A 13,646-nucleotide genomic window follows, 5' to 3' on the forward strand; every position below is an offset into this window, starting at 1 on the left:
AAATGATTATCAGTACCAAAAGTAAACTGAAAATTAAGGCAATATAAGTTAATTCATAGACATACATGATATACAAAAACTCAAACAGAAATAGACAGTTAGCTGTACCACTCCTGACTTGGGGTAAGGAGCTGCAGAACACAGCTGAGAACCCTCAAAGCCTCAAAGTTGAGGCTTGAGATTCACTTCCTGCCTTGAACACAAAACCCACCTGGGCCAGTGCAGGAGTGGAGGGCAGAAGAATCTTTCTGACCTTGTGAGGCAGAGACCACGGTCCACTACACAACCCCAAGCTGTCTCCAGAGAATCTACTCAGCATCAATGTGTAAAGCCATCTCTCTGCATGGGCTTTACTCTACATAGTATTGTCCTGGTGGATTAAATCTGACTCTTCTAACGAGCACCTTTTAAACAGGCATCTGGGTTTCACTCTATACAATGTGTATTTAAATCTTTCCCTGGTTTTCAGGTGAATAGTCTGTTTATTTGCAGGAGCTATTAAAAGCAAAAGGGTGAGGCAGAAGTGGGGAGGTTTTTTGTTTGTTTGTTTTACTATGACATGTTAATGTCATACAAATTCTTAAAATGTTTGTCACATCTGTAAGTGTTACTTTTTAATTACAACTTGGAACTTATTTTTTCCTGCTCACTTTGTGTAACTTGTTTTATAGAAGAATTCAATAAGGAAATCAGTTATAATTTATAAAGAGTCACTTAAAAAGTTAACTTTTTAAACATAGCAATATATTACTTCTTTCAATAAGGAATGCTTGTCACATGAAAACATTTTAATTATACAAAACTTTCCCACATTGGGAAGAAAAAAAATACTGCAGGTACTTTACAACAGGATGTGTAATTAACAAAGCTTCTCAAACACATGAAGCCCCAGGGTCGACTGCATCAATTTAGGAGATATGAGCAAGCTGAGCTCATGAATACACTGTGAGGATCCTAAGGTAACTACAGTCTCATTTGGGCACTCAGACAGATATATACCCAGGTGTAACCCTGGGGCTATACCTGACAGAGGGCATTGTAGCTCACTAGCGCTAGCAGGACTGTCGGCCACCAAGCTGGGAGCTACGGCGTGGGATCAGGGCTGTAGTCTTCTTAAATTCCTGGAAGCTCCAGTGCATCTGCTCTACCTCAGCTCTATGTTGTGCCCGTGTACGGCTCAGCTCCTGCAGGAGATGTTCATTGGTGCTGACCAGGGAGCTGGAGGATGAAAGGAGAGTAATTGCTGAGTTCTTCCCAGTGCACCACCTACTGTTGTGTCCCGACTGCCACAGCCTGGCTGAAGTCCACCAGCATAAAGACATATCTCACCTGTGCCCTGGCATGGTGCTCCTAACTGTAGCAGTGCCAAGGCAACCACTTATCCCTGGCCCCATTATCTTCTTCTTACTGGCTACTGTCCCCCTGTATGACCTTTGCAAACCATACATGGACACAACTAGAGCCCTTGGCTTGTGCAAGCCTTCCTAAAGGCACTGCTGGTCACTGAGCTAAGCTTGGGAATAAGCTGAAGAACTCAATAGTTATGTCTTCCTGACATACCACAGTTCTATGGCAAGACAATGATAATTTTTATGGCTAGTAAATCCATATTCTGACTGTAATGACCCAATACTGCAATGTTTTTAACTCCTAGCCACATGGTTAATCATGACGTGGCAACAGCAAGGTGCACAGCAGAATTCAGAAGCACTAGTGCGTTTCCCAAGGTGACATAATGAATAGCATCACAAGTTCAGATGAAGCAAGGCAACATTAACCTTGGCCACCTTTGAAGATGGCTGCCCCATTGAATAGTCTACTAAGTAGGTGCTGGCCTTGTTTGTTTAAATCACAAAAATGGCTGCTGAATAACATCAGCAAGCCCATGAGTGGGCAAAAGCCTGATCCCACTGTCTCCAGACTTCTGCATCTCATTCTACCCATATCTGGGCAGGATGCTGAAAGCACAAACACCACAGTCCCCGGACCCAGCATAGGTGGCCTGCTAGAGTCCAGGAGTGTATCCCTTCGCCTGTCACTGCTCTAAATTAGCAGGTCAGGTTCCTTCCTTCCATTCCTCCCTACTGGGTCTCAGCAGTCTTCTCTGCCCAAAGCCTTTCCTCCAACTCTGTAAGTCAGGCCTGTCAAAGGTCAATGGAGTTACTGGACTGTAATGACTTAAGAGTGAAAGAAATTAGACTCCAGACAACCAAATTACCCTATTAAAAAATGGGGTATAGAGCTTAACAAAGAATTTTCAACGGAAGAAACTCGAATGGCCAAGAAGCACCTAAAGAAATGTTCAGCATCCTTAGTCGTCAGGGAAATGCAAATCAAAACAACCCTGAGATTCCTTCTCACACCAGTCAGAATGGCTAAGATTAAAAACTCAGGTGATAATAGATGCTGGCGAGGGTGTGGAGAAAGAGGAACACTCCTCCACTGTTGGTGGGACTGCAAGATGGTGCAACTACTTTGGAAATCAGTCTGGCAGTTCCTTAGAAAATTGGACATAGCATTACCTGAGGATCCAGCTATACTACTCCTAGGCATATACCCAGAAGATGCTCGAACATATAACAAGGACATATGCTCAACTATGTTCATAGCAGCCTTATTTATAATAGCCAGGAGCTGGAAAGAACCCAGATGTCCTTCAACTGAGGAATGGATTCAAAAAATGTGGCATATTTACACAATGGAGTATTACTCAGCTATTAAAAACAATGAATTCGAGAGGTTCCTAGGTAAATGGATGGAACTAGAAATTATCATCCTGAGTGAGGTAAGCCAATCACAAAAGAACACACATGGTATTCACTCACTGATTATTGGATATTAGCCCAGAACCTTGAAATGCCCAAGATGCAACTCACAGGCCTCATGAAGCTCATAAAGAAGGAAGACCAAGTGGGGGTGATTCGGTCCTTCTTAGAAGGAACAACAAAATACTCAAGGGAGCAAATATGGAGACAAAGTGAGGGACAGAAACTGAAGGAGGGGTCGTCTGAAGACCACTCCACCTGAATATCTATCCCATGTGCAGTCACCAAAGGTAGATGCTGATGTGGAAGTCAGGAACTGTATGCTGATAAGAGCCTGATATGGATGTCTCCTCAGAGGTCTTCAAGAGTCTGACATATTCAGAGGCAGATGCTCACAACTAGCCATTGAACTGATCATGGGGTTCTCAATGGAGGAGTCAGAGTGAAGACTGAAGGGGCTGAAAGGGTTTGCGGCACCATGAGGAGAACAACAATACCAACCAACCACAGCTCCCAGGGTCTAAACCACCAGCCTGGGAGCACTTAGGGAGGGATCCAGGGCTTTAGCTGAATATGTAAGAGTGGAGGGCCCTGCTGGGCATAGGTGGAAGAAGAGAACCTTGACCTCATGAAGGCTGGATGCCCCAGGGGGTGGGAATTTTGAGGGTGGGGAGGTGGGAGTGGGGGGGTAGATAGAGGTTACATCCACAGAGAAGAAGGAGGAGAAGGAGGAGGGGTGAGGGGATTGGGGGTTCCTGGGTGGGTGGGGGATGGGTTAAGGGGACAACATATGAAATGTAAATAAAACATCCAATAAAAAAAAAAATCAGTTATAGCTACCAAAAAAAAAAAAAAAGAGTGAAAGCTTGGCTTAGTCTGACCCCACATGAAGGACCTTACATGTGGTCACCTAGTAAGGAAACAACAACAACAACAGTAATAATAAATACAAGGAAGATGGAAGAGTCTGGGAAGAGCTAAGGTAACGATGACTACAGGTGAGCCCTCCTTATAGGAGGTTCCAAGAACAAAGGCTGCTCCAATGACCTGTTCTCACTCAGGCACTTGCCTCTTTCCCAGAAGAAACTTCCTCAATATAATGAGGGTCTGCCTTGCCCATGTTAACATTCCTAGCCTCCCCCTTCACTCACCATACAGCAGCAAGTGGAAATATAATGTGCATGTTTGTAAGTGAATAACCATGGCCTCCAGGGAGGAGAAAGTACATGCTACTAGTAGCCATGACCCAGGGAAGCAGAACACTGGACTAGACTTTACCATCTCTAACATGTACTTACCCCTCAGATTCTAGTCCATACTTCCTGGCTCATATACGCCTCAGCATGCTCCCATGCAGTGCTCCCATGCCTTAGTGTGCTCCCAGGCCTCAGCGTGCTCCCAGGCCTCAGTGTGCTCCCATGTCTTAGGCTGCTCCCATGCCTCAGTGTGCTCCCATGCCTTAGTGTGCTCCTGGGCCTCAGCATGCTCCCAAGCCTCAGAATGCTCCCATGGCTCAGAGTGCTCCCATGGCTCAGGTTGAACACTTTTCAGGTCTATACCTCAGAGCACACTCCTTGCAGCCATCATTATATCTCATTTTTTACCAAGGGAATATTCATACATGTTCAAAGTCAACATGGTAATGCATGTGGGTCTTGAACACATACTGTCAGCTGTTTCTTGGTGCCTCACATCCCATGTCTCAGCCTCCCCCTGTGACCCACTGACGCAGGGACCTGTGGCTCTCTTGCAGCATCTGTGTGAGCTCCTGGATCTTGTCATAGTGCTCCATGTGTTGCTTCAGCTCCACAACTTCCCCAGAGAGTTGCTTCATACTGGTCTGAAGTCCTGAGGAAGACAGGAAGTAATATTGTGAAATGATGTTCATCTATACATTTTGATCATTCTGGTTTAAATTAAAGCCAAAGAAAGAATATTAGAGACTCAAACATGGGGGTGAAGAGTATCAAGGCAACATCTGCCTCCCTCTATGGGAGCTAATACTTCTGCTACCTATACCTGATACCCTAAAGCTGGTACCAGCACAGACTCCTCCATTGGATCTGCCTGCAGAGTTTCCTCCTTCTTCAGGAAGCAACCTACATTCATTCACAAGGGAGCCTGTGGTTTAGGGCAAAGCATTATGAAGTCTATGGTGAACATATATTTGATGAATCCACTGATTCCTTTCTACCTGTACTAGAGCCAGTGTTTTCTTTCACTGAGTTTCCAACTCAAGAGAGGAAAGCAATACTATTTATTTGCTTCCTACATCTGAACAAAGGATAGATAAATCTATATGTAGACACACGGCTGTGAAACCATATAGCATCAGTAACATCAATAAAGCCAGAAAGCAAAGTGTGGCAAAGGACAACAGTGACACTAGCATAAAGTTCTTTTTACTAGTCAGCAGTATGCAAACATCTGTGCCATGTCAGTCAAGACAACAGCCTCCCCAAGAGCACAGGTCTAAGGGATTCTGGGAAAACAGCAGTGGCAGCCTGGTCTCAGGGCCTCCCAGGAACCTCACATTAACCAAATATCAAGAGAAGTTAGATGAAAACCAAAATCCCACAGGAGTCTCAAGTCCCTAACCCAAGGGACTAGGCCAAGCCCCAGAGGTATGGTAAGTGCATGACATCTCTCTCTACAGGAACAATTTGTCACCAGCGGGGCATCTGACAGATACAATGTTGAAGATCCCAAAGTACACATTTTCCTGGGTCAATGACAGGACTGTGGTAAATTAAGTGAAGGTTTCATCTTGCTAGTGAAGCAGAGACCAGATGTTCCATGTAGTGTAAGGAGATGGGAAATCCAGTCCCATTTAGAACAGGGCCCTCACTGGGAAAAAAAAACAAAACAAAACCACTTCTTTGGAGAGGACTGAGCAAAATATGACAACAGAGAGAAGGGAGGGGGAGAAACAAGAGATGCCCAAAAGGAGGCAGTTGTATTTTTGATCCACATAGTCAGAGAAGGTGCAGTAGCCTATCTCCTGAGGGAAATACTGAAGAACAAGTGTCATGAAAATGAGTGACAGAAAACTCCTGCTGCCATAAGAGAAGTGTAAGGAGTCCTACCTTCTGAGAGCCAGGTCCACAGAGCAGATTCGACCCCACACATCAGTTCAAAATAAATAAAGACAAACAGAAAATGACACAAGAAATAAGGAGCAACCTGAACCAGAATTACAGAACGTCAGAAAAACTCATGTTACATTAGCAATAAAGAGCATTATACTAGAAGTGAAGGCAACACTAGAAGGAAAAAAAGAGCCAAGACAATATAAGTAATGTCTCACAGAAACGACCAGCATGCATGATTAGCCCTGAGGACCCAGAGTGGCATGTATGCCTTCCTGGTAACAGCAGCTCTGTGGTGATTTGAACTGGTATGGCCTCCATAGACTCATGTGTTTGATGCTTGGCCCAGGGATTGGGACTATTATGAGGTGTGGCCTTGTTGGAGGAAGTGTGCCACTGTGGGGGTGGGCTTTGAAGCCTCCTATGCTCAAGCTATGTCCAGTGTGCAATCTCCTTCTTCTGCCTACGGATCAAGATGTAGAGCTTTCAGCTTCTTCTTTAGCACCATGTCTGCCTGGATGCCACCATGCTGTCACCATGACAATAATGAACTAAATCTTTGAACTGTAAGTCAACTCCAAATTAAATGCTTTTCTTAGTAAGAGTTCCTATGGTCTTCTTGTCTCTTCACAGCAATAAAACCCTAAGACATGCTCTCAATGTGGACCTAGAACTCACTTAACAAGAGGGAAACCTAACCAACTACCCAGGGTGAGTGAAGTCATGAATCTTGGAGGAAAAACTGACAATCACCACTTTACTAAACCAGCATAATCCCTAACTATAAATATTCGTGTCCTTATAGTCACAGATAAATGCAGTCCTCACCCCTCATTAAGGAAATGCCTCTTTGCAGCAGAGGGAGATCAACACAGAAAACACCAACCAATCCAAACACAAAGATGTAGAGCTCATTCCCAATGGATACACCTACAAAACAACTCATCACACTTAGGTTTCCAGAAACACTGTGGAAGAGTCAGGTCAGATGGGGAGGAGAAGCAAGACTGTTAAGAGCCAGAGGATCAGGAGGCTTGCCATGAGACTGTGCCTCCAGGTAAAATTTGAAGCTACACCCATAAAGTCTCACCAACATGGCTGTCTAAACATGAACTGAACAACAGACATGCCCAAGTGGGTGGGGGAAGGATCATGAAACTTCAACTCTATACAGAGAACTGCAGTCAACTAAGAAATACTGGAAGTGGGAGAAATTCTTTCCCAGGGAAGAACACTCTACCTGGTTGCCCAATACCAAATGGTCAGCCCTGAAAACATACATACAAGTAACATTATATAGCCTGAGCAGTTTATATTTAGGAATGAATATGTATATGTATATGTATATGTGTATATGTGTATATATGTATATATGTATATACACATACATACATACATATATATATATATGTGCATATATGCACGTAGCAACAATTAATGAAAAAAGAATTTGAAAAAGAGAGGCATATGGGGGGGGATTGAGGGAGGAAAGGGAAGGGGAAATGACATAATTATAATCTCAAAAAGAAGAGAAATAAATAAGATGGGATGTCATCTGAGGAATGATACTCCCCAAACAACAACAAAGAAAACAAAATGAGAAAAAAAAACTCTCTACTTAAAAAAAAAAGAATATAAAGAATTTTTATCACTCAACAAAACAGTCCAATAATAGTAGAGACCTGAGGAGACACTTGGCCCAGGCGTCAGACCTGGGTAGCATTCCTCCCTGTGGTGCTGAGGGTCAAGCGGGAGACAGTCACCTCCTGGCTCTTTAAAGTTTCCCTTGAAACAAGAGGAATGTGTGCTCAATAGTTTGCCCTCCCGAAACACAGATAACCACCCTAGACATCTGAACTTGACTTTTCTTAAAATTTAAAAAGAAAACAGACCAAAAAAGTGAAGAAAGAAGTGAAAATTATCTGAACCTGAAAGAATCATAAGCAGCTGCCATGACACCTGCTTTCTCAGAAAGCAGAAAAGCCAAGATCCTGATGGCAGTGGGAGTGGCAAGACAAGACACTCCCTCCACATACCACCCCAGACTGGCTGCTACAGGCAGCCACTAACAACTAGACTGGGGCTCCAGAGCAACTCAGGCAGTATTTACTGATTCAAACTCTTGGCATAAAGTGACTTAGAATACAGTCTACTCTATGTATTCATGAGTACTCAGATTTTACCAAATAAACTGTGCAGCTTCTTACCAGCAATCTGCAAAGTTAGTGCAGTTGAAGTGTCTGCATTCTTTACTTCTTTTTTCACATTGTATAGAAGAGACTTTAAGTTGCTATTCTCTTCCAATGATTTGTCCAAATGTTGTCTCAGTGTGTCCTAGAGGCACAGAAAACAAAGGCAGACAAATGAAATTTAGTCAATATATTTAATGAAATGGATTAAAACTCTGGACACTCACCACAGACTAAAGTTTCAGTTTTCATAGTATAATTCTGAATCACAACACAAAACAAAAATCACACTCTAAGGCAGGCTACCTAGTCTCACCCACTTGAAGAGGAAGGACACAAGGAAAAGGTGAGGGGAGGCAAGGTATGCACCACAAGAATTCAGGTGCAATACCAGAGGAGCAATGGCTGGTAGTTGGTAGGTCTTCTCTCTCCATGGGGATTCCATTGACACAGCAGTTCCCAGGCCTCAATACTATTCAGTGTTCTTGGCACCCTTCCTATGGGAACTCCACTATGACCTGGGTCTTAGTTTGCAAATGTGGGGAATTCCATCAGCTGTACCTTATTACAAGTAGGAACTGAGGCCTGAGTCCTTTAGTATCTTCACAGGCAGAGAAAATGCTGAACACAAGCTAGGACAATAAGACTGAGACATAAGACAGAGATCAAGGTTCCCATCAGAGCAGTAATGACAGCTATTGCAAAGGCACTGCAAGTCATCAGGTTTCTGACAGGTGAGCCAAGCATGTTGCCTGTAAAGTTTCCCACAGTTCTGTATGCACCTCCTTATAGATCATGCACTAGTGGGCACACTCATAAAGGTATGGGCTCTAGACAGGGCTGGGCTGGGAAAGAGGAGTGAGAACTAGCATCTCATCAAGCCCAGTTAACAGAAAACTGGTGCATTTATTACGTATGTGGCAAGCCTACTCTCACATGAGGATGTCTACCAGGCCGGGATGTCTTCTATTTAAAGGCTGCCAGACCCCAAACCACTTCTCTCAGCTGCATCTTTCCTTTCAAAGCGCCTCCTGCAATGAGGCCCCTACATAGGCTCTTCTTTCTGATACTAGCTGTCAGTGGTGGGTTGTGCTAGATTCTACCTCAATCATACTCCAGGCTGTGATGGGCACAGACAGCAGGGTACTGAATACAGCCAGACTGGGAAGGTACATCTGCCTTGGAAACTATTCAGAATATCATGTTAGGGGCAGAACTTTTGCCTCAAGACAATTCTAAATGTCATGAGAAGGTCCATACAGTCTAATTCTGGAAGGTGGCTCTCATAATACTTTCCCAGCTGTCCCAGGAAATGGTTATTTTCATATGAACTCCTGATCCACTTGCTGGATACTCCTTCTCCACAGCTGGATAACCAGGAGCATGGCTCAGCTCACTGGAACAGACAGAGAACTTTAGCTTGTTCCTGCCTTGGCACTCAAGGTTGCCCTCACATAGATACTTTTGTGCATCACTTCCATACTGCAGTAGGGCAATACTGACTTCTGGGCCCTGACTATCTGGGTCTCACTGCTCCAGATACAGCAGGGTTCACGAATACTCACTGTGTCTGCCCTAACAGGGACTACTGTTGCTTTCTTGTAATAGACTATGCTGTGTCCCATGGGGCCAACAATCTCACATGGACAGGACTCTGCATAGCACTGTGGTCCAGGCATTCTGGGCTCGGCCTTCTCCAGATACAAGAGCTCTGTGTACATGCAAGAGATCCACAGTGGTTTCAATACCAGAGACCGTGGGTGTCAGTTCAGTTTCTTTGTTTTCTCTAAAATGAGGTTAGAGTATCATCTTTTGTATAGATCTTCAGAAAATGAAGATATTATTTGTAAGGCAACTTTAAACTTTTCCACTGAAATCTTGTGGATATTCATCCATTTTACAAATGAGGCAAACTAATTTTACAGGAGGCAAACCAGGCAGTTGCTGCAGGGACCCACTAACTCAGTGTGTTCATGGTTGCTGGGTACTCACCTTGCCAGGGGTGGGTGGACAAATATACACTGGCAGAGGGGACAGACTGTAATGCCCTTCTAGGTATCATGAGGACTCTGTAGCCCATACAGAGATATGTGTAGCATCAAAACTTTATGGTAAGAAGCCTAGAAGAAGATCCTGACCTGTCAGGCTTTTGGATAAGTGCTGAGTCTTAGCAACTGATTTGTGCTCAGTTAATTTCAGTCTAAGCAGAAGCTGGTGACACCGTGTTGGCCCAGGCTCATTTTGGATTTATGTACTACAAAGCCACAGAGCGACCAGATTAGTACTCACTCTGGTGCGTGCACTGGTAGGTGGCTCTTTAGCCCAACCTTTCTGCCTTTGATGTAAACCATTAGTATAAACTTAAAAGAAGTGAGAACACCCCAGTACTTTAAACACAATATAACCCCACAGAATTAATCAGCTTAGATGCCAGGTCTAAGTTTGTATGGTTCTTTCTGGGTATACCAACTGGTGTTAGAGAGTTCCCTAGACTCAGACAAAACCACCAAATGCACCTTGTTGGTGCAGAACAGAGACAAAGAACACAGATGACCCAACTAACTACAACCTTATACACCAGGACTAAGAAGCCCAGACAACCAACAGAATGAATATGGTTCATTTCTTCTTCCTCCATCTCCTCCATCTAGACTCTGAAAAGAACACCAGGAAAAATTTTGGCCATTAGCAGCAGTACCATCATAGTTTCTCTGTTTTCTGGGACCTGGGTGTGAAACAGTCAGATGGAGCTCTGAAGGCACCTGCTAATAAGGAGAAGAAGCTGCATGGCCCTGGAGCAGCACAAGAGAGCTCAAAGGTGGTTGTGGAGCTGCCCTTGCTCTGTGTAGCCAGACCTGTCTTTCCCTTGTCCCATGAACAACTACAAACAACAGAAAGCACTCACTCACCAGCAGAGAGCACTCACCAGCAGAGAGTACTCACTCACCAGCAGAGAGCACTCACTCACCAGTTCCCTCTTTGTATTATTGAGCTCTGTTGTCACTTTGGTCACTGTAGCAGTATACTGTTGCTGTTGTTCAGCAAGGCGGCTTTGCAGAGTCTTATTTTCAAGAGATAGGTAACCAATTCCTTCCTTTTCTAGTGCTGAACTGTCCCGAGTTGCTGTGAACTCTTGAAGAGATGACAAAACATGCCTGGCCTGAGCTAGGAGTCAAAAGGGAATACTATTAGTATATCATAGAAAAAGGAAGGACTATAAACAACAAATAACAAACAACAAAAATGCTCAGTATATTGCTAGATGTCTAGAAAGCAGAGCATATAAGGAACAGAGACATTGGCACCTTGAAATCACCTTGCTTGGCTTCCCAATAATGGATATGGCTTTTAATGTACAAAAAAGGCAACCCTCAAGAGAAGGTAGTCAAATCAGAAAGATGTGGTGAATGTTTGGTAGTTTGGTCAGCAAACTTCAACATGGCAACTATATCATCACCATCATAACGACCATGGACCACTTCTGCTGCAACAACACACTGGCCCTGATTAAAGACTAGAGGTATAGCTATCAGGATCCAGTACTACAGATCCCAGGGTTTCTGATCTAGGAACAATTAAAAGGGTCACAACCCTGAGAGATAGTCAGGAACTATGTTGGCTACTAAAGTCAACCTGACACAAGCTAAAGTCATCTGAGCGGAGGGAACCTATAAGATGGGGCTACAGGCAGGCCTGTAGGGCCTTTTCTTAATTAGTGATTAATAGGGGAAGGGCCCAGACCATTTTGGGTTGTGCTACCCAGGCCTGGTGGGCCTGGTTGCATAAGAAACCAGACTAAGCAAGTCATGAGAAGCAAGCCAGTAAGCAACACTCCTCCATGGCCTCTGCATTAGCTCCTGCCTCTAGGTTCCTGCCCTGTTTGAGTTACTGTCCTGACTTCTTTTGATGGTGAACTGTGATGTGGAAGAGTAAGCTGACTAAACCCTTTCATTTCCAAGTTGTTTTGATCATGACGTTTTGTCACAGCAACAGTATCCCTGACTAAGACAGGAACCGTGGTAGGCAGTGGCTTAGGCAGCTCAGTGCTGATGGACCTGGCTCCCAAAGGATACTAACATGTAGCCCAGGCTACTTGTGAAAGCAGCCAGTGCCCAGGTTCAGAGCAGTATGCATGAGGAACACTGCATGAGGAACCCTGGCACACTCTCATTCTGTATTTCCAGTGTGCAGAAGAAAAACCTGAGACCTCACTAGGGAAGACAATCCCATTGGGTTTCTATCATATTCCTGAAGCTCTGTGAATCCAAGCTGCTGTACTCAACTATATGCACACAGAGAATCAGAAAACAGAAAATAGTTTCCCAGACTTCCAAATGCCCATAAGAAGACAGAGTAGAGACCAATACTGGGCATGGCATTTGTAGCACTAGCAGGTAATAGCCCATAATCACAAAGCACTCCAGCCACCAAGAAGGGCAGCAACAGTAGGGAGGACATGTAATAAAGCATGTAATACTCATAAGAGTAATATCAATTATTTAGCATGGGGATAATTATTCCCTTCTCTGGAACCCCAGGTTGTATGAACACTGAGAGCCCCAAACCTAGCAGGTGAGCAGTATCTACTAACAGATGCTGCCAGGACTCACCAAGGAAGGCCTCATTGCCATGCAGGGATCCACTGCCACTTGAGCACCTGTCTATTAGGTCGAGGAGCGCCTCCAGAAGTGCCACTTCCAGAGTGGACCTCCGCTCAGGCATTGCTGCAGAGCAGAGTTTAGGAGACAGCTACGATGAAAACACAATGATGAAGACTGGCTTTAAGTTGGCAGCTCACTGCAAAAGCTAGGTCTCTAACACAACATGCCAGGGTCTAAAATGTTTGTCTCCATAATGGAAGGAGCCCACGCCCAGGAGCTGAGAACAAGAGACACCCATCAGTGAAGCTAGCTTCTCACAAGACTGTAGCAGTATAGCACTCTCCTCTCCCATTTTCCTTCTTTCTCTCAGTCCAGAACCTGAGAAAAGGCTGCAAATGGACATGGTCACATCACATATGAAAACAGCCCTGGAACTAGTAGTCAGAGGCACTAGTCTACTGTTTCTAGCTTGGTCCAGAAATTCCACAGCCAGCTTCTTCTTCTTCTTCTTTTTTTTTTTTTTTCCTCAGTTTCAGCTTAGGACCAATCAAAGAATCAACCACCTTGAAGGCTTCTAAGCCAAATGGCTCTACCTCCTAGACTTTTCCATTTCCACTTCTACTGGCTGTAGAAAAATCTCCATTTTCCCCACCCTGCTCCAGCAGCTTGGCCTGCTCTCAATTTAATGGGTGGACCCTGAGCCTCAAAGCCTCCAACTGGGGCAGCTGGCTGCTACTGAGACAATGGAGTAGTTTCTGGAGCCTTCTGGGTCCTTGAGGATGTGAGAACTCTTAATTCTCTCATCAGGAATGAATCTTTCGGCAGCCATAATGTATATTTCCAGGATTCTCCCTCATAACAGTCATTGACGACTCATCCTGCCATAAAGCCTGAATTTCAACTTTGGAGACAAATGTAAATAACAGAAAATCACCCCTACTATGTAGCTGTGTTTGCCTCAGAACCAGAGCATTAGAACAGTGGAGCACAAGATCAAGCATC

General features: G+C 44.3%; 1 protein-coding gene across 2 annotated transcripts in view; it reads right to left on the reverse strand.

Annotated features, from left to right (window-relative positions):
- Positions 1–773: 773 nt before the first annotated feature.
- Positions 774–13,646, reverse strand: part of Cep72 (centrosomal protein 72) — a 29,179-nt gene continuing 16,306 nt past the window's right edge. For both annotated transcript variants that reach the window (XM_028782725.1, XM_028782726.1), the window contains exons 8-12: positions 12,654–12,792; positions 11,012–11,208; positions 8,062–8,188; positions 4,502–4,613; positions 774–1,218 (exon numbers count right to left, since the gene is read on the reverse strand). In XM_028782725.1, coding sequence (XP_028638558.1) covers positions 1,053–1,218; positions 4,502–4,613; positions 8,062–8,188; positions 11,012–11,208; positions 12,654–12,792 — 741 coding nt within the window. In that variant the 3' untranslated portion in view covers positions 774–1,052. The remainder of the gene's footprint in view (positions 1,219–4,501; positions 4,614–8,061; positions 8,189–11,011; positions 11,209–12,653; positions 12,793–13,646) is intronic.

This window comes from Grammomys surdaster, unplaced genomic scaffold (assembly GCF_004785775.1).
Source record: "Grammomys surdaster isolate TR1022 unplaced genomic scaffold, NIH_TR_1.0 843, whole genome shotgun sequence".
Lineage (NCBI taxonomy): Eukaryota > Metazoa > Chordata > Mammalia > Rodentia > Muridae > Grammomys > Grammomys surdaster.